Source organism: Choloepus didactylus, chromosome 4, assembly GCF_015220235.1.
Source record: "Choloepus didactylus isolate mChoDid1 chromosome 4, mChoDid1.pri, whole genome shotgun sequence".
Lineage (NCBI taxonomy): Eukaryota > Metazoa > Chordata > Mammalia > Pilosa > Megalonychidae > Choloepus > Choloepus didactylus.
In genome coordinates this window covers 86,819,951-86,844,234 of record NC_051310.1, presented here as the reverse complement: position 1 = coordinate 86,844,234, position 24,284 = coordinate 86,819,951, and the positions used below count along the sequence as shown (strand labels likewise).

At 46.2% G+C, this 24,284-nt stretch overlaps 1 protein-coding gene across 1 annotated transcript; it reads right to left on the bottom strand.

The window, feature by feature from the left end:
• Positions 1–1,014: 1,014 nt before the first annotated feature.
• Positions 1,015–24,250, bottom strand: FAM174B (family with sequence similarity 174 member B). Its single transcript, XM_037832966.1, is given in 4 exon segments — positions 1,015–1,150; positions 23,767–23,890; positions 23,893–24,025; positions 24,027–24,250. Coding segments are annotated over 4 exon segments (483 nt in total). The 5' UTR covers positions 24,117–24,250.
• Between the last annotated feature and the right edge of the window lie 34 nt (positions 24,251–24,284).

Sequence of the window (24,284 nt, the reverse complement as noted above, 5' to 3'; positions counted from 1 at the left end):
TTTTAAATGGTATTTTTTAAAATATGTCAAAATGTAATCTATCTAGGAATATGTCTAACAAAACTTTTTGGAGAAATTTTTGAAAGTACTGAAAGACATTAAAAAAAAAAAAACTAAATAAATAGAAAGTCATGCCATGTTCATTAGAAGATTCAACCTCCTAAAGGTATTGGTTCTCCCTAAACTGATCGAGGCAATTCCAACCCAAATCCCAGAGGCATTTTTTGACTCTGACAAGCTGGTTTCTACAAAAAGAACAAAGGGCCAATAATAGCCAAGGTTCTGCTGAAGAAATGTGGGTTGGAAAAGTGTCGGGAGGAGACTTGTCCTACCAGGAATGGAGACAGCAAGGAATGGAAAGGGAAGTTAGGACTGGGATCCAGCCTGAGACCTTGGGAAAGCAAAGACCCCTCTGGGCCTCCAGGCCCTCATCTCTGAACTACCCTCACCCCAGCTCTTCTACCCTGCAGAATCTCACATATTCAAGTATATCCCTATAGGATCCCAAAACCCACCCTATAAACCTGAAGTCACAGAGTCATTCCAACTTTCCTACAGAAGACTTCTAGGAAGCATGCCTATCTTTGGAGCTCATCGCTAAACTCAACTCCAAACAGAAATCCCCAATATGCACTCAACTGTTGAAGTTTCTGCTGTTTGCAAACCGCATGTCCAGTGTGTGCAAGGCCTGCAGTGGCTCAGACGAGGCTCCCCAAACCAGTGCACGGGAAGCTCACTAGCTGGATTTCAGTCCTGATTTCCCTCCCTTAAATCTTACTTCTCATTGCTCTTGCTTTGGAGAAAGTAGGGAATAAGCACATGCCTGCGGGCTTTCTGGGTGCTGTGCATTTCTAGGAAGGGATCAGAGACACATACAGAACTCCCAAGGTCACACGTGAATACACCGAGAACAGGAACCGTGGACGCCCCCGCCTCGCTGGTGTTACCAAAGATGACCTGCTCCAGGAGCCCAAGAACGGCCGGGAGCCCAGGAGGAAGCCGCTGCTCCACCCCCTACCTGTATTTGATGTCAAATACTGTGGAGTCTTCATCGTCATCATCCTCTTCATTCAGCGGGGCCATTTCCACGCGCTCGGCGGGAGTGGTGATGATGTCATACTTGCGGGTCTTCTTTAACCTCTTTCCCGACCTACAAGAGCAGAAACGCGGCCGTGAGAACACCGCCTGGAGAGCAAGGACCAGCGCGAGCCCTCGCCACCGAGGACCCGACACAGGCGGCGGGCCCCACCCGAGGCTCCCTTCCTCCCGGCTGCAAGGCGACCCCTGCTGCTCCCACAGCTCGGCTGTGAGGCTTCTCTCGGCAGACCTGGTTAACATCCCACTCCTCGGGCGAGTGCCGACCCTGCCAAGCCGCGGTGGTCCTCACCAACGACACCGAGGCGATGACACCTGCCCTAAGTGCCAAAAGCTCAGTAATCAAGATTAAAAAATGCCTTAATGCCGTGGGTTTTTTATTTTATATTTAATTTTATTTTTATCAAAGTTATATCTGCACATAATTTAAAAGGTCAAATAATTCTATATGGTTTTTTTTAATTAAATTCAGTTTTATTGAGATATATTCACATACCATACAGTCATCCATGGTGTACAATCTACTGTTCACATACTATCATATAGTTGTGCATTCATCACCAGAATCAACATTTGAACACTTTCCCTACTTCAAAAAAAATAATAAAAGTAAAAAGGAACACCCAAATCATTCAATCCCCCCCCCATCCCACCCTATTTTTCATTTAGTTTTTGTCCCCATTTTTCTACTCATCCATCCATACACTGGATAAAGGGAGTGTGATCCACAAGGTTTTCACAGTCACACTGTCACCCCTTGTAAGCTACATTGTTATACAATCACCTTCAGGAGTCAAGGCTGCTGGGTTGCAGTTTGATAGTTTCAGGTATTTATTTCTAGCTATTCCAATACCTTAGAACCTAAAAAGGGTTATTGATATAGTGTGTAAGACTGTCCACCAGAGTGACCTCTCAACTCGATCTGAAATCTCTCGGCCACTGAAGCTTTATTTCGTTTCATTTCGCATCCCCCTTTTGGTCAAGAACATGTTCTCAATCCCACGATGCCAGGTCCAAATTCATCCCTGGGAGTCATACTCCATGTTGCCAGTGAGATTTACACCCCTGGGAGTCAGGTCCCACGTAGAGGGGAGGGCAGTTAGTTCACCTGCAGAGTTGGCTTAGCTAGATAAATGCAGGGTTTTAAAAAGTCAAAATTAATGCAAAAACAAAAAACAAACAAAAAAGAAACCATGATAAACAAAATACCAAGTGGTTATAAGAGGCCAGGCTCTGACCCTGCTCTTGCACAACTCACCCTGTCCCGTGGTCCTCTACCCAGCCCTGGTGTGTTGGGGCATCACAGCTCCCGAGCACCACCAGGTGGGATGTGGGTCAGAGCTCAGCCACCTTCTGGGTGACCACGGCCAAGTATCCTCAAATCCCTAAGCCTTAGTGTCCTCATAAATTAAATGGGAGAATAGTAGTATTTGTTCCCCACCCCTGAGAGGGGGATTCAGTGAGGCACTTAACAGACCTGCACACAGGAGGCTCTCAGCAAAAGATACATATCGCCGCTAATAACGACAATAAACAAATAGAAGTTAAACATGCTATATTCTCTCTCGGGTGACAAGGACTTGTAAAAACGAGTCAATATCATTTCCATCATGAAGCTTTATGAGGATGGATTATAACCTAAGCTGTTACTTTCAGGAGAGTAGAGGGTTACTGCAGATCCCGGGGAAAGTGCTGAGGCAAGCCGCCTCCATCTCTAGTGTAAATCTCTCCGCATTAAGGATGTAATATTTACTAGGGTATAGCAGAAAAGTTTATGATACTACCTGGGAATAATACTATTATTACGACTCAGATGCTCTTTGCATTCATCTCTCTGCTACCTTGAACTTTTCCCCTAATGCTCTGTATTCTCTGGTGTTCCTCCTTTTTAAATATATTTCATATCATATATGGGAAACCAGCCAACCCAAAAAATCACAAATGAGACACTGAAGAATCAAATTCTGTCAACATTCTACCTGCAGACTGTCAGCTCTTCCCAGGTGGAGACCTGGCAAAGACGCACGCAAGGTCTCTTTATCCCCAGCCCGGAGAAAGTCTTCAATATATTTGCCAAATGAATGAAAACCAAGGTTCACTTTCAGGTTTTCTTAAAACTTTCCTAGCAACAGCAATTTGACCTTGTCCCACCTAGTGTGATTTACTAAAAATGTGACTTACCAAAGTTCCTTTTACATTAAAAATTTTAGGGCCATGTCTTTGGCATAAAGCAAATGATACTACCTGTACTATCTGCTCCTTATGGTTCTTTTTGGGTAGAGAAACGGGAGACCTTGGGAGAAAGGCAGAAGCAATCTAGAAAGTCTGATGATCCACAACCCTCTAATCACAACGCAATTCTTCCTCCCTGCTTTCATCACAAGTACACACTCATACACACACACACACACGCAAGGGCTGAGTCTGCTTGAATTCAGCACACAGGCTGAAGCACAATGCAAAAGCCATGCATGATGGTAAGAAACCAAAGCAAAGGGGCACAGCCAGTGGCACTAACAACCCTGAGACAACAATAATTTGGAAACAGGCTTCATGCAGGTGTGCAAACGCTAACACTCTAAACACTGTTGGTCTCAAATTCTCTTGATCAACAGTCTTCTCTCCCCCTCAGCCCAAAGGAGGAAAATAAATCTTTGCATTCTGCCCTAAATGGCTTAGAATCCCGGACCAATTCCATCTCCAGTACTAAGTGGGACAAATTTAAGCACAGAAATTGTTCCAATTGCTCCAAGCAACAAGGCAAAGCCACAAAAAAAACACCCATCCTTGAGTCCTTGCAACGAAGAACAAGCTTCTGAGTCTACAAAGACCCATGCACCACAGCTTTCTTGGGAAAAGAGCCCCAAATCGGCACCCTTGGCCATGCAGAAAAGCAGGGCTTCCCCTGTGTTTTGCATGCCAGGTGCCTGGGACATCTATTCCTGACACACACCTGAGCAAACACCTGGACTACCAGCAAAGATGTCCCGGGAACCTGAGGGCCTGAGGAAGCCCCTATGGATGCTCGCAGAGTCTGACACCCAGATAGCTTCAGGCCAAGGGTGCACAGGCGTGGTAACTCTTTATCAGATGTTGTAAAGCCTAGAAAATACAAAATGTGATTCGCAAACCTGTAACACATCTCATTCAGTCACTGGCCCCAGGCAGGAACTGACTGCTGACCCCGGGGAAGGTTCCAGAGGCTCTGACTTCAGCCCCATCACATCCATAAAATCACTTTCCTTTCTCCTAATTATTTCTAGAGTACTGGGATGAGACAATTAGCCTATTAGACTAAAATAAGGCCCTTGGACACTTACCCATGGGAGAAACCAGAAGGAAAAAAACCCAGCTCCTGGAATGCTGTGACTTCCCATGCTTTAAAGCCTACGGAGTTTAGCCTGCCTTTCCAACCACATGATCACAGAAAATAATTGTAAACCCTGCGACTGCACTGACAGCCATTAGCAAGAGCAAGCCCTAGGGCAAGCTTCAAATGCCAGTCTTAACATAATGCGCTGAAGAAATTACATTTCAAAGAATCACTGCTTCAAGACCCAACACCCCTCACAAAAGAAGAGCAGTCTATGCTGTTTCATCGCTGGGCAAGTTCAGAAGGGAAAGCTGGGGGCATAAGAGAAGTTTAAAGACCCATAGACACGGCTCCTCACAGAGGTGCATGGAGGCCATGCCTGGGGAGGAAAGGAAAGCCAGCTGCTGGAACAGGTACCTCCACAGCCAACTGGGAGGCAAGCTGCTCTCTGTGCAAACCAAGTCAGGTGGGGTCAGCTGGGGGCATTCCACCTATTTCTCAAATCAATAGGCACACCCTTCCTTTATGAGCTGTGTACCAGAGGCAGGGAAAATTTGAGCAGAGTCAGTCAGCACTTCCTGCAAACCTTTAGATTCCTGAGTCTAACTGTAGAGCAGTTAGAGAACAGTGCCACACTACTCAGAGAGTGACAGTGGAAAAAAGTACAGTGCTTAAAGCCTAAATCCCCATGCTAAGTCTTTTGCTCTCTCTTCCCTAAATGTGGATATACTCTAGCATTTCTTTTTAAATTAATCATAGTCTCTAACAGTTGCACTCTTCTGACATGCCAGCAAAGCAAAGTGCATGTCTGATCTCATGTAATATGTGTCAATAACCCTATAAGGCACCTGCTGCTATTTATCGCTGTTTTACATCTGAGAAAACCGAGGCTAGAGAGTTAATTTGCCCTTGCCACAGAGCTAGTAAGGGGCAGAGGTGGGGTTCAAACCCAGGCAGCATGAAGACTTGAAAATGCGCAACCTACACAACTGTGCTCAGCCAACCCACCTCCTCATGGTGGTTAAATGAAAATGCTGCACAACTGCTCACTGTCCTAACTGTGACATGAAGGCAGGGAAGTATGGGGCTTGGGAGCACAGACTACAAAGTCACCTCAGAAAATCAAAGGGCAGAGGGAAAGCCCATCTCCAATTTGCTACACTACTTCGTGCCTGCCAGGAGACCAGGCCCCAGCTTTCCCTAGCTACTTCCCACTCACCCCTGACTGCAAGCCCCACACCGCACCCCCACCAGCTCTTGCTACCACTTGACCGTAACACCAAGAAACTCTGTGCCCTCAGCACACTTTCTGGAACCTGTCACTCAACGCAGCTCCCACATTCTATTTCAAATTAGTCTGGGCACACATCTAAGAAACCCTTTCTAAATCATGGCTCCCCAAGACATGTGTTGGTCTGGGGCGAGCCAGCATCCCTGCCCCCCCTTCTTTTGGTGTCTGCATCCTAACTGTCTCCCACGTGGTCCCCGTGGTTGAGGACCCCTGACTGCACCCCCAGCTCCAGCAGCAGACATGGGATTCAGGTCTGAGCCACTCAGCGTGTCGGAACCCCCAGGCCACAGAGATGCCAACCAGAGCCCAGGAGCCTTCTGCAGGGAAGGCTGGAAAGTCTGAACAGGGCCAGGCAATACTCAGCCCACACAACGGAAGCCAGCTGCCACCTTCTAGAAACAGAATATAAAATCAACCTGATAGAGGACAGACTGGAGAGAAACCAAGTCCCAGATCTGCTACCAAGCCAGCCCTCTCCTGATAACTACAAAGTTACTCTCTTTTTCACCGAAGGCAGCTTGCATGAGTTTTCTGTCACACACAACCTAAAGAACCCTAACTGCTGCAGAGTCTCAAAGGATGGGGTCTGGCACAGCCCAAGGTGAAACCATCACTGGGATCAACCACATCACAGGATTTTTTCCATGTTTTAGCAATAAACCTTCCATGCCTGTAGTACAGTTTTCCCATTTCCTCAACCCCTTTTAAACCTGGAACTCTTCCCCCTTCTAGAAGCAGAGAACCACACACAGGAGGTGCCTCGGTAACAATGTCATGAACACTTTTGCTCAGGGCCATCTGTGAGCTGTTTGTCCAGAAGACAAACATCCTGGAGGCCCCACCTCTGGGACTGCTCACAAGCTCACGGGCTGAGGGAAAGGCCACGGCCACGCAGCCAGCCTGAGGCTGAGGTCATCTGCGTTGTGGACACACAGCCAGGCTAGACGGGGAAGGTTCTACAAAGAGCAGACACTTGGAGTCAGACATGGGTCCATATCCCGGAGTTTCCACTCACAAAGTCTCTTCCTCAGCTGTGGATGGGGCAGGGTGGGGGCCCAAATAAGAGAGCAGTACACAGACCCCCCGAAGAAGGAGACTCAGGAAACACAGAAGGGAAAAGATACCACTGACCCGTCCCCAACAGCACGGCCCCTGTGCCACACTCTTCTTTTTTGGAGCAGCGTCCCAGCAACCAGGAAAAGATGGAAAACAGTAGTTTTAAGTAAATTTCCACGTTGTGCTTTAGAGGAGTAGGCACCTTTCCACTGAAACCAAAACACACATTTCCAACAAGACAGAAGAGAAGTTCAAAATGTTTTTATTCTGAAATGTAGTCCTGAAGCCAGAGGGTTTGTTTGCTCAAAAGGCTCTTTCAACAGCTGGTCAGAAACAGGTTTTCCCAAAGAGCACTCCCCTGCCCCACTTCTACAAACAAAGAGGCTGGGCGAGCAGAGGCTCCTAGAGCTCAGCAGACCCACTTGGAAAGTCCTTCCCTCCTTGCTCCCCCCACCCCTGAAAAACAAAAAGCAAAAACAAAACAAAACTCAAAACTCTGCACGGTCAGTGTGTTGTTATAAATTTGCTTTTGGGGTGTGGCAGTCAGAACTACAGACTGGGGGTCCAGTGATCGAGGTTCACATCTCAGCTCTGCATTCACCTGTCGATGTGCCTCTGGGCAAGTCACTCGCCCTGGGCCCTAATTTCCTCATCCACCTCCCCTCCTTGCCAGGTGAGGATGGGGTTCTAGGGATAGATGCTCGGGAAGCCTTCCCATCCTCCTTAATCCATAGAGCCACAAGCTCCATGTTTTCCCCAAAGAGGCCTTCCCCAGACACCCCAACCAGGCCATGTTCTCCCCTCCTTTGACTCCTGTAGCCCTGAGTTGTGCACCCCCAGGCACCATCCCCTCTGCTGGGCAGGGCCTACTTGTGGTCCTCCAGCATCATGCGCTCCACTGGAAGTGACGGTAACAGCAGCCGCCACGACAGGGCAGCCACTTAGTGCCAGGTGCTTTCCACAGTCTCTCTTTGCAGCCACCAACCAGTGAGGTCATTGTACCCATTACTGAGTTAAGGAAACTGAGGCCAAGAGATGCTGAGTGACCAGCCCCACTAAGGGGAGCTCAAATTCAGGTACATTATGCTCCAAACCCCAATCTCCGTGCCCTCCAATAAGAGGGCAGGAAACTGGCCTCAAACACACAAGTGCTCCCACGCACTCGGAGAGGCACTCAGTAAACTCTCCCAAGGCAGCTACAAGTGCAACGGCAAGTTCTTCAGGTTGCCAGCCACTGCCTACCACAACCAAAAGCCACCAAAAGATGTTTGCCTCACCAGAAGGAGAGATACCAGGCTTTTTACTAGGAAGCTCCAGCCTCATAACAATGTCAAGCCTTCTAAAGTAATCTACGAGTTTAATGAAATCCAAGAAAATACAAAGAGGTTTTTCAGGGAGATCTAAACAAGCTGATTCCAACAGTCATGGATGCAAAAATATAAAAAGCAGCAAGAAGATCCAGAGAAAGTTTGACAAGGAGGAGTAACGAGGGGAAGTTGGCCCTACCAGGTAGCAAAACATGCTGTAAAACCACAATAACTGAACACAGTGGTGCTCCACATTAACAATCAGACACTGCAGCAGAATAGGAAGTGCAGAAGTAGACCCAAATACTTCCTGAAATCTAGACTCGAATAAAAGTGGCATTCAATTGAGTGAGCAAAGGATAATCCATTCAGTACATTGCATTGATAGCCACCCATGCCTCACCATGAATAAATGAGACAGACCAAAGAGTTAAATGCAGAAAATAAAACCATGAAAGTAGAAGAAGAAAACATGGGAGGAACTCCAAAAACATAAAAAGAAAAGGATGATAAATTCAAACCCAATTTTTTAAGTCAAAAGACAAATGATAAACTGAGGAAGATATTTCTAACTCATATTACAGATAAAGAACTAACCTCTTTCATATATTAAGAGATCCTACAAATCAGTAAAAAAAAAATACCATCAATCTAGTCAAAAAATAGGCAAAGGATACAAAACAGGCAGTTCACACATGCAAAAAAGAAAATGTAAATGTCTCTTAGCCATGAAAAAATGTCCAACCTCACCCTCAGTAAGAAAAGTACAAATTTAATCTTTACAGAGATTCCCTTTCCCCCTATCAATTTAGCAAAAATCAAAATGTCTAGAAAACACCGTTGGCAAGGATGTGGCAAAGTAAGCTCTATCATTAATTATTTATGGAATTGTAAATCGCTATAACCTATATAGAGAGCAGTCTGGCAATATCCACTAGTTACAAAGACATTGGCTCTGACAAACAATTTCGGCTTCTAGGAATTCATTCTACAGATACATTTCTACTTGTGTGAAATGAATGATGCCTGTAAGTCCATTAATAGGAAGCTGATTAAATAAATCATGATACATCCATATAATGAATACTAAGCAGTCATATAAACAAATGAAGCATCTTTTTGTACACTAACAAGGAACAATCCCTCAATAAACAAGTAGAGAAAGCAAACGAAGAACATAGTGTATGTGTAAAAAATAGGGATGATCTCCATATGCAAAAAAAATAAAGCGGGACCACTACCTCACACCATAAAATAAAATTTACTGAAAATGGATCACAGACCTAAATAAATGTAAGAGATAAAACTTTTAAACTCTTAGAAAACACAGGAGGAAATTTTCAAGAGCTTGGTTTAGGCAAAGGATTCTTAGATATGATACAAAAAGCAAAAGCAACAAAAGAAAAATAGATAGATCGGGCATCATCAAAATTACAGACTTTAGTGCCTCAAAGAACACCATCTAGAAAATGAAAAGATCACCCACAGAATGAGAGAAAATAGTTGCAAATCATACATCTAATAAGGGACTTGTATCCAGAATATAGAATACAGAATATACATACACAGAATTTGTAAAGAATCCTTACAAGTCAATAATAAAAAGAAAAATAACCCAATTTTAAAATGGGCAAGGGATCCATATAGGAATTTCGCCGAGGAAGATACACAAATGGCCAGGAAGCACATGAAAAGATGCTCAACATTATTAGTCACTAGGGAAATGTCCATCAAAACCACAAGGAGATACCACTTCACACCCACTAGGATGGCCATAATCAAGAAGTCAGTAACAGATGTTGGCAGGAAGTGAAGAAATCAGAACACTTATACACCGCTGGTGGGATGTAAAATGGTGCAGCCTTATTGGAAAACAGCCTGAAAGTTCCTCAAATGATTAGACACAGAGTTACCATATGACCCAGCAATGCTACTCTTAGCCACATATCAAAAAGAAATGGAAACTATGTACATAAATGAATGTTCATAGCAGCATTATTTACAATAGCCTAAAAGCAGAAAGAACCCAAGATGCACCAACCAATGAATGGATAAATAAAATATAATTTATCCATACAAAGGAATATTACTTGGCAAAAAAAGGAATAAAGAACTAATACACGCTACAACACTGATGGACCTTGAAAACACTGTGCTAAGTGAAAGACTATATTTGCAAAAGGCCACATATTGTATGATTCCATTTACATGAAATGTCCAGAACAGGCAAATCCATAGAGGTAAAAGTAGATTAATGGTTGCCAAGGGCTGAGGGTTGGGGAGAAATGGGAGTGACTATTAATGGTTTCAGGGTTTCTTTCAGGGGTGATGAAAATGTTCCAAAATTGTTTTGGTGATAGATGCACAACTCTGTTAATAAACTAAAAGCCACTGAATTGTATACTTTAAATGGACGAACTGCATGGCAGGTAAATTATATCTCAATAAAATTGTTATAAAAAAATAGGGATGATATATTCGTGTGTGTGCATAGATATAGAGAGATATGATAGAACATTTGCTTCTCTATTCATAAAACCTCTGGAAACAGTCACAAGAAATCGACAAGGAAACTAGGTAGTTGAGGGACAGGGGTAAGAAGGAGATTTTTCACCTTGAAAACATAGGGAGAAATTTTACCTTAAAATTCACCTTGAGAATTTTAAAACATGTGAATATATGACCTATTTTTAAAGGAAGGGAGGGGAAGGAAGGAAAGGGAGGGAAGGAGGGAGGGAGGGAGGGAGGAAGGAAAAATATTTTTTTTTTAATTTTAATAAATTTATGTCAGGCCTGTCCCCTTTGGCAGGGGACCTTCCTTCGGGAACCCTCCCAGAGTTGCCCTCCATGCTGGGCCCAGAGGAAAAATTAGTAAAGAAAATAAAAATGAAATAGGTAAGCTGGGGGGTTGCAAATTGAGCAGCGCTGCGAGCCTTCCCATGGCCACGCCACACAAGCTTGCCTTATCAGAAGCAGAAGCTCCCAATGTTACTGGCAGAGGTCTTTCCAAAATATGCTTAACCTCTGAGCTCTACTCTGCACCTTCTTCCTCAGAACAGAAGAAATAACCATGCCTCACCCAGAAAGCCAAGTGAACTTAAGGGGGGAAAAACCCCACCACTTTGGAACCCAGTTTCCAGCCCTGCCTCTGCCCTCCGCCCCCACCTGCAGGGAAGCAGGTCGCACGAGGCAGTGACAAAGGGGTGAGCATCCTGGGGGATGGACAATGCCCTCAGGATTAGCCCTGGGTGTTGGGACCAAATCCGCCATGCCTGAGCCAGACGGCCAGCGCTACCCTTCCCAGCGGCCAGCCGTCCCTCCCTGCCTGCCCTGCACAGCCCCTTGTGCTCTGTCCAACATCTCCCTTTTAAAGCAGTTCCAACAAAGTGCAAAATGAATCTCATCTTGCTCCGATCCAAATGACAACTTCAGACAAACAGAAAGTCATGGAGGCCAAGTATTTCCCTCTTGTGCAAACAGGAGCTTCGAAATCTCAGGCAGCATGGCTGGAGCCCAGCACCAGGGGGGCCTGCTAAGCACAGGTGTGCGAGGGCCTCCGGATGCACCTCTTCCCAACCCAGGGCCATCTCCACACCCTACCCAGTCCTGGGGCTGCCCCCTCCCCACCTCGCCACACCAGCAGCACCCAGCACCACAGCCAGCATGATGACTCAAAGCTCCAGGTCAGAACCTCAAGCGTCCCAGAGCCCTGCAGGTGGGGGAAACCAGGGAAGCAGGCCTGGTGGGACCTAACCATCAGCACAAAACAAAAGGACAGATGGTGGTAGGTTAAATTATGTACCCCAAGGAAAGACAGGCTCTTAATCTGTGTCCCTGTGGGTGTGAGCTTGTTTGTGAATAGGATCTCTTGAAGACGATATGACTGGTGAAGGGGTGGCCAACTGAATCAGGGTGGGATTAAATCCATACACTGGAGGCCTTATAAAGAGAAGATACCAGAAGCCAAGAGTGAGATAAGGCCTCAGAGGAGCCAGAATCCAGAAATCAGTGAAAAACAGAAAAATACGGAAAGAGATGGCCATGTGACAGGAGGCAGAGAAGAAGGCCAAGGCAGCCCAAGGATTGCGAAAGCCAACACCAAAATGCTATGGACTTTGGGGAAAAAGTATGGTTTGGCTGATGCCTTGATTTTGGACTTGCAGACTTCTAAACCATGAGACAATAAATTCCTGTGGTTAAGCCAACCGGTGCATGGTATTTGTCATAGCAGCCTGGTGAACTAAGACACAAACAGTGACCAGAGCTCTTTCTTCCAGTCGTGGAGAACCAAGGAGCAACGATCCCAGGCCCTGGCTAGGTGGGGTGGCCTCTACCCAGCTTCCACCCAATACCATCATATGGTGGTACATTTCCAGGCGTCCCCATCTGTCTAGAGAAGCAGGAGATCTACATTTTCATGTGAATGCTTCCAATTTTTAAACGTTCTCAGTGCTCTCAGTTCTTTAAAACACTGTGCAGACCAAAAAAACAAAAAACAAAAAACAACAACAAAGCATGTCTATATTCGATTCTTGTAGTATTTGCAACCTTGACTTAGTTTTCCTGCCTGGTTTATTTGGTCACGAGTGCCAAGCATGAGTGATGTTTAACAATTCAGCTAAAACTAAGAAGCCCAGAAGAGCTAATGATGTGCACATTCACCTTAGGTTTTGCTTAGCTCTGCTCACCAGCAGTTCAATCACATTAAGGGCTATTGGTCATCAGATATTTCTACCACTCAGCTGCATCCCCTCCCATTCTGGACCCCACCCCCCATGGTTAACAAAGTAGTGCTGTTGCTGTTTGACCCCATTGCCTGCACCCTGCACCCAGCACCCCATGGTTCCATGTGCAGGGGATTGTACAACATGAGCCGAATAACCCCAAAAAGCTCAATTTCAAGTCTTAGGGTTTTTCTTTGTACCACTATAGTGTTTCACCTACATCTGCTCCCCACCTTTGTTTCTCTCCCAATCACAGAGGAACAGAACCAAGTATCATTCTTCCAAGACAACATAAGTGTAACCCAGGTTTGACCTGTTGCAGGAGCCACCTCACGTATGTCAACAGCAAATGCCCCAAGACCCGTTTCTCCAGCTCTCAGGTGTGTTTGCCAAGGGTTGGGTCCCCTTCCTTTTAAATGAGGCGCCAGGGGACGGATGGGCAGCCTAAAGCAAGGAAGGCAGCCACTACGGGCAGCTCCACTGGTTCAAGGGCAGAGGCGAGACCCCCCACAGCCTGGAAATTCCAGGGTGCTCCTGCTGTGCTTTGGAATGTGCATCCTAAATGGCCCGTTCAGCACCCACCTGTCCCTGCCACGTAGTACAGGAGGCATGGGAATGCCGGTCACTCCCACCCCCACCCCTCATGCCAGCCCCCGTCACTTCTTGGCAGGCGCTCCCGACCCTCTCCACCTCAAGCCTGGATGCCCAGCTGCACGGCTGGCACTTCCACAAGTAATTTCCCCTGTACTTCCTCCTCTTTCCTACCAAGCCACCTCCCCTGCCTGAAGATGCCCTTTGCAAGGCCCCCTTCTCCAGGCCCTGGCACTTTCCTCTTCTCCCTCCTCTATATCCACTTGGGACTCCAGCCCTCCCCACTGATCCTTCCAGCACCTTCCACAGGTCTCCTCCACCATCCTGTGCCCCCACATTACTGCTCATCCACTCACTCAGCAAATATTTATTGAGCATCTAATATGGGCTGGCATTTCTAAAGCAGCCCTTTGGCTATTTCACACCTGAATTCAAATCCTCCATTGGCCCCGCCAAGCCACTACAAATCCCAAACTCCTCCAGCTGGAATTCCTGTCTTCCAAACTCTGCTGCGACAGGGGAGGGGTGAGGAATGCAGGGTGGGGAGTCAGAAGCCCCACTTCACCAGCTGGGTCACCTTGAGCAGGAAGATGCTCCATTACTCTGAACCTCGGGTTCCTCACTGTAAAACAGGCATTACAGCAGCAGTAAGGACGAGGAAACACATATAAAATGCTTTGCACAGAGCCAGGTACCCAGGCAGGGTTTAATAAACATCAGTGGCTCTCATGGTGTCATCACGATTTCCAAATGATCATTTTCACAAACCCTATACACAGCCAAACCTGCTTCAACCCTGGAAGCCCCTCTTTTTCCTCCCACCCCACCAAGTCGTAATCTTCCTCCTCCCCCAGGCAGCCCTCCCAGACCACTCTGGCCCCAGCCAAGTCCTCCTTGGCCGTCCTCTCGCAGTTTATCAAGTGTCACTTTTGATACATTGCTCCCCTACTGAATTGGACAGTTTTATTTCTGCCGAGGATTATTCAAGGGCATTTTACTGTCTCCCAGACTGAACTGGAAGCCCCTAATGTATTCCCCGCGATGCCTCACCCCTGCCCTCTATATGTCACAGTCAGTGCTCATTAAACACACTGGAAAGAATGCCGAGTCCATTGAGCTGCGCTCTCTGATGGGTCCTACTTTTCCTACAAATTCTCCGGGTGACTTTAGCAAACCCTGCTACCGTCTGAGCCTCGGTTTCCTCATCTGTACAATAGTAGGGGGTGGGTCAGGGGAGCTCTGACTGCAAAGAAACCTCACACCCGAGGTTCACAAAGGGGCTGTGTGCCAGATCCCTGCTGCCCTCCCACCTGTGCCCTCTGCTCCTCTGGGAAAATAAATATCAAGTCTGGATTCCTGGCAGATCGCCCTTAGATTAAATCTACATCTCTGAAGTGAAACCATAACAACACTGTTCTCAGTTCATGGCCCCAGGACTTCCCTTAGTAAATGCTTAGAACCAAAACATCAGCCACAAAACTAAAGTACAGGACACAACCACTCGAGCCTCCTCTGCTTAAATCCAGGAGGGTTTCCCTCCCGTGACCTCCCTGCAGGATGCCATCGAGGAACTGACACCACCCCCACCTCCACTACACCTCAAGGCACGCCTCATGCCCCAAGGAGGACCTGTGTTTGCTAAGACCCCAAATTAAAGTTTGAGAGTTTATGGGTTAAGCCATGTCAGCCAGAAGGCTCAGGGCTGAGTTTCGGAGAGAATTCCCTCCCTTTCCAATTCGACAGAAGGAAACAGTGGCAGGTGCCATTCCTCATGAGCCAAAAAATAAAGGCAGTCAGGAGGCACCCCCTTCGCTCCAGGGGTGGGGGGGCTTCAGGGAGGTTCACATGGGCCAAAGAGTCACCAATTTCACTGCGAAGAGGCTCAGAGGCAGGGGCATCTGCCTGATTAGTTTGGCCATAGGGCTGTATTCTCATTATGGGCAGAAGCAAGACCAATAGATTGGATATAAATTATTTTTGTTTTCAGAATTGTATTTTTCAATACATTAGGGCACTTGGCTGTTTAAAAGGGAGCCAGGGACTTGGTTCACACAATCTCATTCTGAACATCTAAACAGCCCTCAGGAGCATGTACTCTAATTAAGGATGGGAGTCCAGAGCCCAGAAAGGGGCGGTAAGCTGCCCACGATTGGACAGCAAGCAGACCCGCAGCCAGATCTGCACTCTTATTCTGGGCTGGATAATTCTTTGTTAGGGGAGCAGAGAGTGCTGTCCTGTGCATCGTAGAATGTTCAGCAGCATCTCTGGCTCAACCCACCAGAAGCCGGTAGCAACCACCTCCCCAGTTGTGACAACCAAATGTCCCAGACATTGCCAAATGCTCCCTGGAGGGCAAATCCTCCCCAGTTAAGAACCACTCCAGGGACCTTATTCTTTCCATGTGCCATGGTTTTGTTGTGGTTTTTCTTTTTTTTAACTTGGAGGAGAATTTAACCAAGGACACACTCTCTATCCTCCTTTAAAAAAATAAATCTGGATTTTTGCTTTATCATAGTTAAGACTCTTTCTTTCCCATGGAATAGAAAATTAAACACTAAAGAAGATGAATATAGTTTTTTCACCCAATTCAAAGCCTTGGTCAAACAATCAAAAATGACCTACTCATGCTAAATGAGTTGTACATTCTCTCTCAAAATCTTTAAAAAGACGACCATACAACCATGGCTCAGCCCAAAGCTCCAATTTATTAAAATAACATTGATATACTAACCAACAATGACTTTTCAAAATGTCAGAATAGCAACTTTTCCTAAATCCTAAAAATATTAAGCTTTTGTTTTTTCTTTTAAGTAACTTGCATTCTTACCACAAATTTAGATACACACACATTAAGAGAAATTTGGAAAACCCAAGAAAGGAGGAAACATTTAGTTCCTTTAAGGACCCAGCTTAATAAATTAGCTAAGCTATTGGGGTTCCAGTGTCTTCAGGAGAGAAACCAACCCACAGCAGCTTTGCTACTGACTCAGGTGTGAACACTAAGCAATGTCGGGTCATCTAGAATTAGTCTCCCTCCCACCCCACTCCCAACCCCAGGAGGCACCAAAGAAAACTCTCTTTTCAGATAAGAGGATTTTCAAAATAAGAAATGGTTGGCATGCAGCCAACAAAGATCCGGGAGAAATGTGGCCTGAGCAGTAGAGCTGGGAGACTTGCCAACGGTGGGGAAAGGAAACCCAGGAGGAAAAGGAAAACCATGGTTTCCAGGTGATAGAGTTTCCCACCCCATTCATAAGACACCAAAGAGTAAAATCAGATTCCTTCCTACCCCCCACCCCCCACCCCGATCTCAAAGGGTAAAGTTAGACATAGGAGAACACGTGGGATAATGTATTAATAACAACAGCCCCTGTCTTATGCATGGAATCATTGAATACATGCAACCTCACTAGATGTTTCACAACATCAAATCAAATAATACAAGTGCTTGTTATTTTCTTATTTAACTGAGCTTGTACTATACACTTTGTTCTGTAACCTGTTTCACTCTACAAGATACAGTCAGTATTATATCAGTCACCATCTTTAATAGCTATACAGTAGTCCATTGCAAGGATTACCATAATTTATTTCCCTAGTGCCCAACTGTTCGATACTTAGGTTATTTCAACCTTTTAATTATCAAACAGAACTGCTACAAACATCACTGCACGTGCATCTTTGCTTTATCTTCTAATTACTAAAATTAGAAGCAAAGGAGGATTGTGCGAAGATGGCAGAGAAAGAAGCAACAGATATCAGTCTCTCCGCTAAAACAACTGTTGAACTGGCAGGAACTGTCTGAATCAACTATTTTGAAACTCTAAAGTCTAGTGAAATGCTGTGCAGTATCCAGGGAATAGCTGGAGAAAGAGGCTGGAACATTGCAGTACATATCAATTAATTTCAACCTCTATGCTGTGGCCACCATTCCCACCCCCCCAGCTGTGTGGCGGGCAGCAGTAGGGACTGCAGCCCGAGTTCCTGGTACAACTTGCTGGTGCCGGGATGGGCTCTAAGGACCTAGTCCTCCAAAACTCATGGATGTGTGGTCTGATCACCGATCAATGCTTTTGACCAGCTACTTCAGATCACTGGGTGGCTGGCTCTGAGGGTGGACATGGTTCCAATCCCCCTCAGGGAAAAGCGGCAGGGGAGTCTTTAAGAGGCGGTACTTTTTTTGAGGGGTAGGGGGTCTCTTTTCATTCCCTGATTGAGAACAAAAATAGTTTGGTAAAGACACAAATTGATGGCTCTAGCTCTTAACCACAACAACAAAAAATAAACTAGCAATCCCAGAAGAATGGGGAAATAGACTTTCAGTTATAACAACAAAATACTCAGAATGTCCAGTTCTCAACAAAAAATTATACAAAACACACTTCTCTGTATGGCCCTTTCAGATGAAAAAAAAAAGAATTTTCCAGAAACCATCCCTGAGGAAGCTCACACATTGGAACATCCGTCAATGACTTTGTATCAACCATCTTACATATGTCAAAAAGCTAAAGGACTAAGAAAATTAGGAAAATTTCTGAACAAAATAAAAAGAAGCTATAAAAAGGAACCAAACACATTTTGGAGCAGCAAAGTTAGTAACTGAAATGAAAAACTCATTAGATGGATTCAACAGCAACTTTGAACAGGCAGAAGAAAGAATCACTGAAGTTGAAGATAAGACAATTGAAATTATCTAGCATAAGGAACAAAAAGAAAAAGTAATGAAGAAAAATGAACAGAGCCTGAGGGACCTATCGGACACCATCAAGTATAGCAACATATGTTATTATTGGAGTCCCAGAAAGACAAGTGAGAGAGAAAGGGAAAGAAGAAATATTTGAAGAAACAATGGTGGAAAATTTCCCCAGTCTGATAAAAGACATGAATATACACAACCAGGAATATCAACAAACTCCAAACAATATAGACTCTAGGAGATCTATACCAAGACATAGATAGTGAAATTATCAAACTCCAAAGACAAAGACAGAATTTTTAAAGCAGCAAAAGAGATATGACTTCTCATATGCAAGGACTCCCCAGTAAGATTAACAGCTGATTCCTCATCGAAATCATGGAGGTCAGAAGACAGCAGATGGCATATTTAAAGTCCTTAAAGAAAAATCTGTCAACCAAGAATCTATATCTAGAAAATTACCTTTCAAAAATGGAGGAGAAATTAAGACATTTACAGGTAAACAAAAGCTGAAAGAGTTCATTACCAGAAAACCTGTCCTACAAGAAATGCTAAAGGAAATCCTTCAGGTTGAAATAAAAGGACAACAGATGATAAACTGAAGCCATAAGAAGAAATAAAGAACATTTGTCAAGGTAACCATAGAGGTAAGTATAAAATCTTGCATTATTGTGCTTTTGGTCGGTAATTGCTATTTATCTCCCTATTTGACTTAACAGGCAAATGTGTACGACAATATTTTAAATCTATGTTAATGGGCATACAATGAATAAAGATGTAATCTGAGCAAACAGCAATATAAAGAGGGAGGGAGAGAGATATATAGGAGCAGAGAATTTGAAACTAGGTTGGAACTCGTCAACCTACGTGGTTATTAGTTTAAGACGTTAATTGTAATTACAAAGGTAACCACCAAGAAAATAACTTAAAAAAATAGAGAAAAAGAAAGAAGGGAATCAAAATGGTAAACTAAAAAAAAGCAACTAAATGCAAAAAAAAAGCAGTAGTGAATAAATTGGGGAACAAAAAGCATACAAGACATACCGAAAACAAATAGCTAAATATCAGAAGTAAATCCTTCCTTCTTAGTTATGACTTTATTACTTTAACTGTCAATGGATTAAACTTCCCTATTGAAAGGCAGAGATTGGCAGCTTGGATGTAATAGCATGAGACTCACATTAGATACTGTGCTGGTTTGAAGCTATTATGTACCCCAGAAAATGACATGCTCTTTTAATTCATTCCTGTGGGTGCAGACCTATCGTGGGTGGGAACTTTAGTTTAGGTTGTTTCAAATGAGATGCGACCCACCCAGTTCAAGGTGGGTCTTACTCCTTTTGGAGTACCTTATGAGAGGATAAAAGGCAGAAAAAGCCAAGAAAGCTTAGAGAGTGGAACACCCAGAGAAGTTTGGAGAGAGTGCAGAGAAAAAGCCCCTGGAAGAGGTAAGAGAGAATCCACAGAAGCTCAGAGAGGAGGCCACTGGAACCAGGAGCTGAAAGTTACAAAACCTGGGAGCCAAGGAGCAGCAGACGCCAGCCATGTGCCTGGCTATCTGACAGAGGAACCCTGGATGCCAGCAACCTTTCTTCAGAGAAGGTATCATCCTGTTGATGCCTTAACTGGGACATTTTCATGGCCTTAGAACTACAAATTTTGTAAACTAATAAATCCCCATTTTAAAAGCCAACACATTTCTGGTATATTGCATCCCTGAAGCTTCAGCAAACCAAAACAGACACAAAGACACAGATGAAAAAGTGTGAGAAAAGATATTCCATGCAAACAGTAATCAAAAGAAAGCTGGAGTGGCTCTAGTTATTGTCAGACATAATAGCCTTTAAATCAAAAAAAGATTACAAGAGACAAAAGAAGGGTATTATATACTGATAAAAGGTTCAATCCATCAAGAAGATATAATGATTATAAACATATATTGCACCTCACAACAGAATGCCAAAATATATGAAGCAAAAATGAACAGAACTGAAGAGGGAATAGATAGTTCTACTAATAAACATTGGAGACTTCAATACACCACTTTCAATAATTGATAGAACATCTAAATAGAAGATCAATAAGGAAACAGAGGACTTGAACAACACTACTAACCATTTAGACCTAATGGACATATATAGAATATTCTACCCAACAATAGCAAAATATACATTCTTCTCAAGTGCACACAGAACATTTTCCAGGATAGATCATATATTAGGCCACAAATCAAATCTTAATAAATTGCAAAATATTGAAATTTAAAATTAGATAGCAAAGAATAGTTATCACAGTTGAAAAATATGAATACCTTAGAAAAGAAATTATTTGATTAAAGGTGTATTTTTTTTTCACTGAAACACATACTCTCTGCTTCTAATTTTAATTCTTGGATCCACATTTTTTCTGTTATATGGCAATGTGGCGCCTGCAGGGAAAACAAACAAATAGACTAAGACTGCTAGCTTATAAGCATAACACTTAACTATATTCTTCCTCTCTTATTCACATTCTTAAGAAAATGAAATGTCACCACTAAAAGAAAAAAAAGAATTCCTAACTCACTGGGTTCCGGCATTGGCCATTCATCTATTCACTGTGTGTGGACATTTTGGGAAGCACCAGAATTGTGAAATACTCATGAGTTTGACACTTATTTCCTAAAAATATCTTTATTGGAAGCTAACTTGTGCCCTGGCACCACACTGGGTGTTAGAGAGACACTGAAGATAAAGACCCAGCGTGCTCTCAGGGGCTCTCAGCTTGGTAAGCAGGGGACAGTGCAAACACCAGAGTGGGCTTTGGGAGCCCAGAGGTGTAGCTAGTGGGGAAGCTTCTCAGACAAGGCCGATAGCTGACCATGAAGTCTCAGTGGTGGAAAGGGTCAGAGGATCAGAGTGGGCAAGACCCCTGAGGCCCAGGCCACGTGGAGTCTTTGGAGAACCCCAGGGCTGGAGCAGCAGGCAGAGGGAACTGGGCAGACGAGAACGGAGCTCGAGAAGGAGATAGAGTCTGGTCACAAAAAGCCAGCCTTGCCCACATGCTAAGTGATTTGTACTGGGGGGGGGGGGGGGGTGGCTGAGTGGGGACAGGATGAGACCAGCATTCTGGCAGAAGAGGAAGGATGGACCAGAGCAGGGACACTAGCCTAAGGGATCTAGCTGACTCAGGAGAGAGAAGGTAGGAGAGCAACCCTGGAGAAGGCGGTGTGGGCAGAGGTGAGATGGTCTCAGGGAGACCTGAGGGTAGAGAGGGCAGGATCAGTGACTTGGGACTGCACGCTGAAGGAGACAGAAGAAGCAGCAGGTGTCCTGTACACCTGGCCAGTGTAGCAGGTGTTCCATGCACCTGAGGTACCAAGCCGACAGAAGAACCCAAGAAGTGGGAAAGACCACAGAAAGATCACCAAGTGGCAGAGGTGGTTTGCTGACCCTGCCTCGGCCACAGACTTATGGAGTGTTCTAGAATCTAGTGGATGACTTATTTCACTGGCTAAAACTCATCTGCAAAGGAGCATATGGGGACCGTGTACCATCAAGGTCCCTCCCATCTATAAATCCTATGAGTCCCTGTCTATATCAGAAACCAGGGTGACAGCTGTCCACCTGGAGACTCTCTCTAATGAAAATGTCTTCCCAGGAAGGGCAGGCAGATCATTTCCATAAATCGGCTTCTCTTATCAAGCTCTAACCTTCTTTCAAACCCCACACCCAAGCAAACAAGAACCCATCCCTGCCAGGCCTGAGTGTCAGCTCTCCAACTCCAACACACAGCTCAGTCCCTCACATCTGGCTGCATGCTGCTTCCTCTTCTCCCCCACTACCGGGTAATAAGGAGCAGACTGGCAAAATAGTTCAAATACCTCCTGAAAAGTAAACTCCCTTGAGACTTGGTGGCCTATTTTGAGCTAAATGTTTCAAACCTCTAGGTTCAGAGCTTGCTCTAGGCATTAACGTTTACTTAACCTGAACAATCAGGAACTCAGTTCAAGTCTGCTGAATGTCAGGCCCATATGGGGCACAGAGATAATAGAACAAACCGAATACTCCTGTCCTGCAAGGCTCTCTGCTGAGAGTGGGAGCTGGACACAGAATGCAACCACACAGCATGGGGGAAAAAGGGCAGTACCAAAGGGTGCACGAGGTCAGGGTTGGGGAAAGCCAGCAAAGGAAGCAATTGCTTCATTCGGATGTCAGGGAAAACCACAAAGAGGAAGGAGCTTGGAGTTGAGTCTCAATGGCTCCGGACAGTCATGGCAGAATGTAGAGCACAGCAAACAGCAGGTGCTGGCCCAGGGGCAAGGAAGCACAGCCTGCTCCACAGGACGTAAGGGGAGGTGCGAGTGCCGAGAGAGACAGGCTGATTGATGGCTGCAAGATAGACCAGGCCAGCTTGTAAGGGCCCTGAATGCCACACCAAGGAGTCTGGACTGGTGACAGGAAGTCACTGAAGTCTGTAAGTAGAGGAGTGAGGAGGGCAGTGGGGAGGATGGGGCAAAGAGGGGGCAAGTCGAAACCCAGAGAACACCAAGGGGATGAGAGTGGTGAGGACCAATGTGGCCTGAGACAAGGCAAGGGATCAAAAAGGGATCACAGTTCCCCCACCTCCATCTTCTCAGGACGAACGGGATTTAATATTGCAGATCCACAAGGAAACACCTGGACTCTAAGCTACACAGCAACCAACAGCAAACCTCAGCAGATGGCTGACAACCTCTTTGGTTTCTGCTCCTGCACTGAAAATGCTCCGTCAGGAGAGCAAGCCCCTGGCCCCAAACCCTCAACAGCTGATCAAACACCAAAGCACAGAGTGTACACTCTAAAGAGGAGGGGAAAGAGCAGTGCTTTACTGACACCACACCCCAGATTTCCCCGCAACTGACCCAGATGAGAAACAGGACACATTTGGTTCATTTCCTGCAAAAGTGGGATTTCCCAGGAGTTAAGGGAAAAGTCCTCCTTGCATCCCCCGTGACCCCTCCACCCCACTGCTCCAAGGATACAGTTCATTTTTCCTCATTTCCCTGATACAGTCCCCACAGGAACCCACCAACTCCCTGAACTTGAGCAACCTTCCATAGACTCTCCAAGAAATGACCAGCTTTTGCCCAAGATCCCTCATGCCCCTGTGAATCTTCCTTGGAGAAGCCAGGGAGGGTAGGAGAGTCATCTGCGTCCCCCATGGAGGCCACCAAGGGTCACCAAGCATCCCGGAGCCTAACTCCAATCCCACCCCCACCGGCCCCCTCTGGCGCTAGGAACTGCTTCTTTCCAATTCCACCACTGTGTTTACTTGAATAAGCCACCCTACCTCCTTGGAATTTTTTTTTCCCCTCATCTGTGAAATGGATATAAAAATCAATTCCCTGTAAGCTTGTCAGAATTCAAAGCGCAATCGTTTGTGTAAGCATTAGCAGAAAGTTTAAAAATGGAATCCAATATATCAGATGTCAAGCGGGAGCGAATTTCCTAAAATGTACAGCAAGAGGCAACCAGACGAACAAACCCTACCCGGAGGGCAGGATGAAAAAACGCACGACTGGCTGGCGCGCACTAAGGAGCCGGGATTCAGAGCGAAGCCGCGCGCCCAGAGCACCTGTGCGCTCAAGTGGGGCTGGCGCGCGGGGGACAGCTGTCGGCAATGCCGCCAGCAGGGACAGCCGGCGGGGGAGAGCAGGGGGCGACCGGACCCACCTGAAGACCCGCAGCAGCAGGCAGGCGATGAGGAGGGCGGTGAAGGTGCACGCCACGATCACGGCCGCCTTCAGGGTGGGCAGGTCGCGGAGCACCGTGGAGAGGCGCGTCACCAGGGCGTCGCACTGCTGTTGTAGCTGGAGCTGCCGCCGCCGCCGCCCGCCGCCACCCCGGACCCCGTCCGGGTGGCGTTCCCGGGCTCCGGGCCGGGCGGCGGCGCGGCTGGCGCTCGGGCTTCCAGCTGCGGCGCAGGAGCGGACCTCAGCTCTGCGGGCGCGGGCGGCGGGCGCGGCCAGGAGCGCGAGCAGCAGCAGTGGCAGGAGCGGCGCGGGCGGCGGCGAGGCGCGCATGGTGCGGACTGGCGGGCGGCGCTGGGTCGGGCAGGGCGCGCGCGGCCGAGCCCCGGGGTCCCGCACCGGCGCCAAGGCCTGCACCGGGGGCTCCCGCGGGAGCGGCGGCGGCTGCGCGGTGCTTGGCAGGAAGCTGCGGCGCCCGGAAGAGCCCGCGCCGCCGCCACC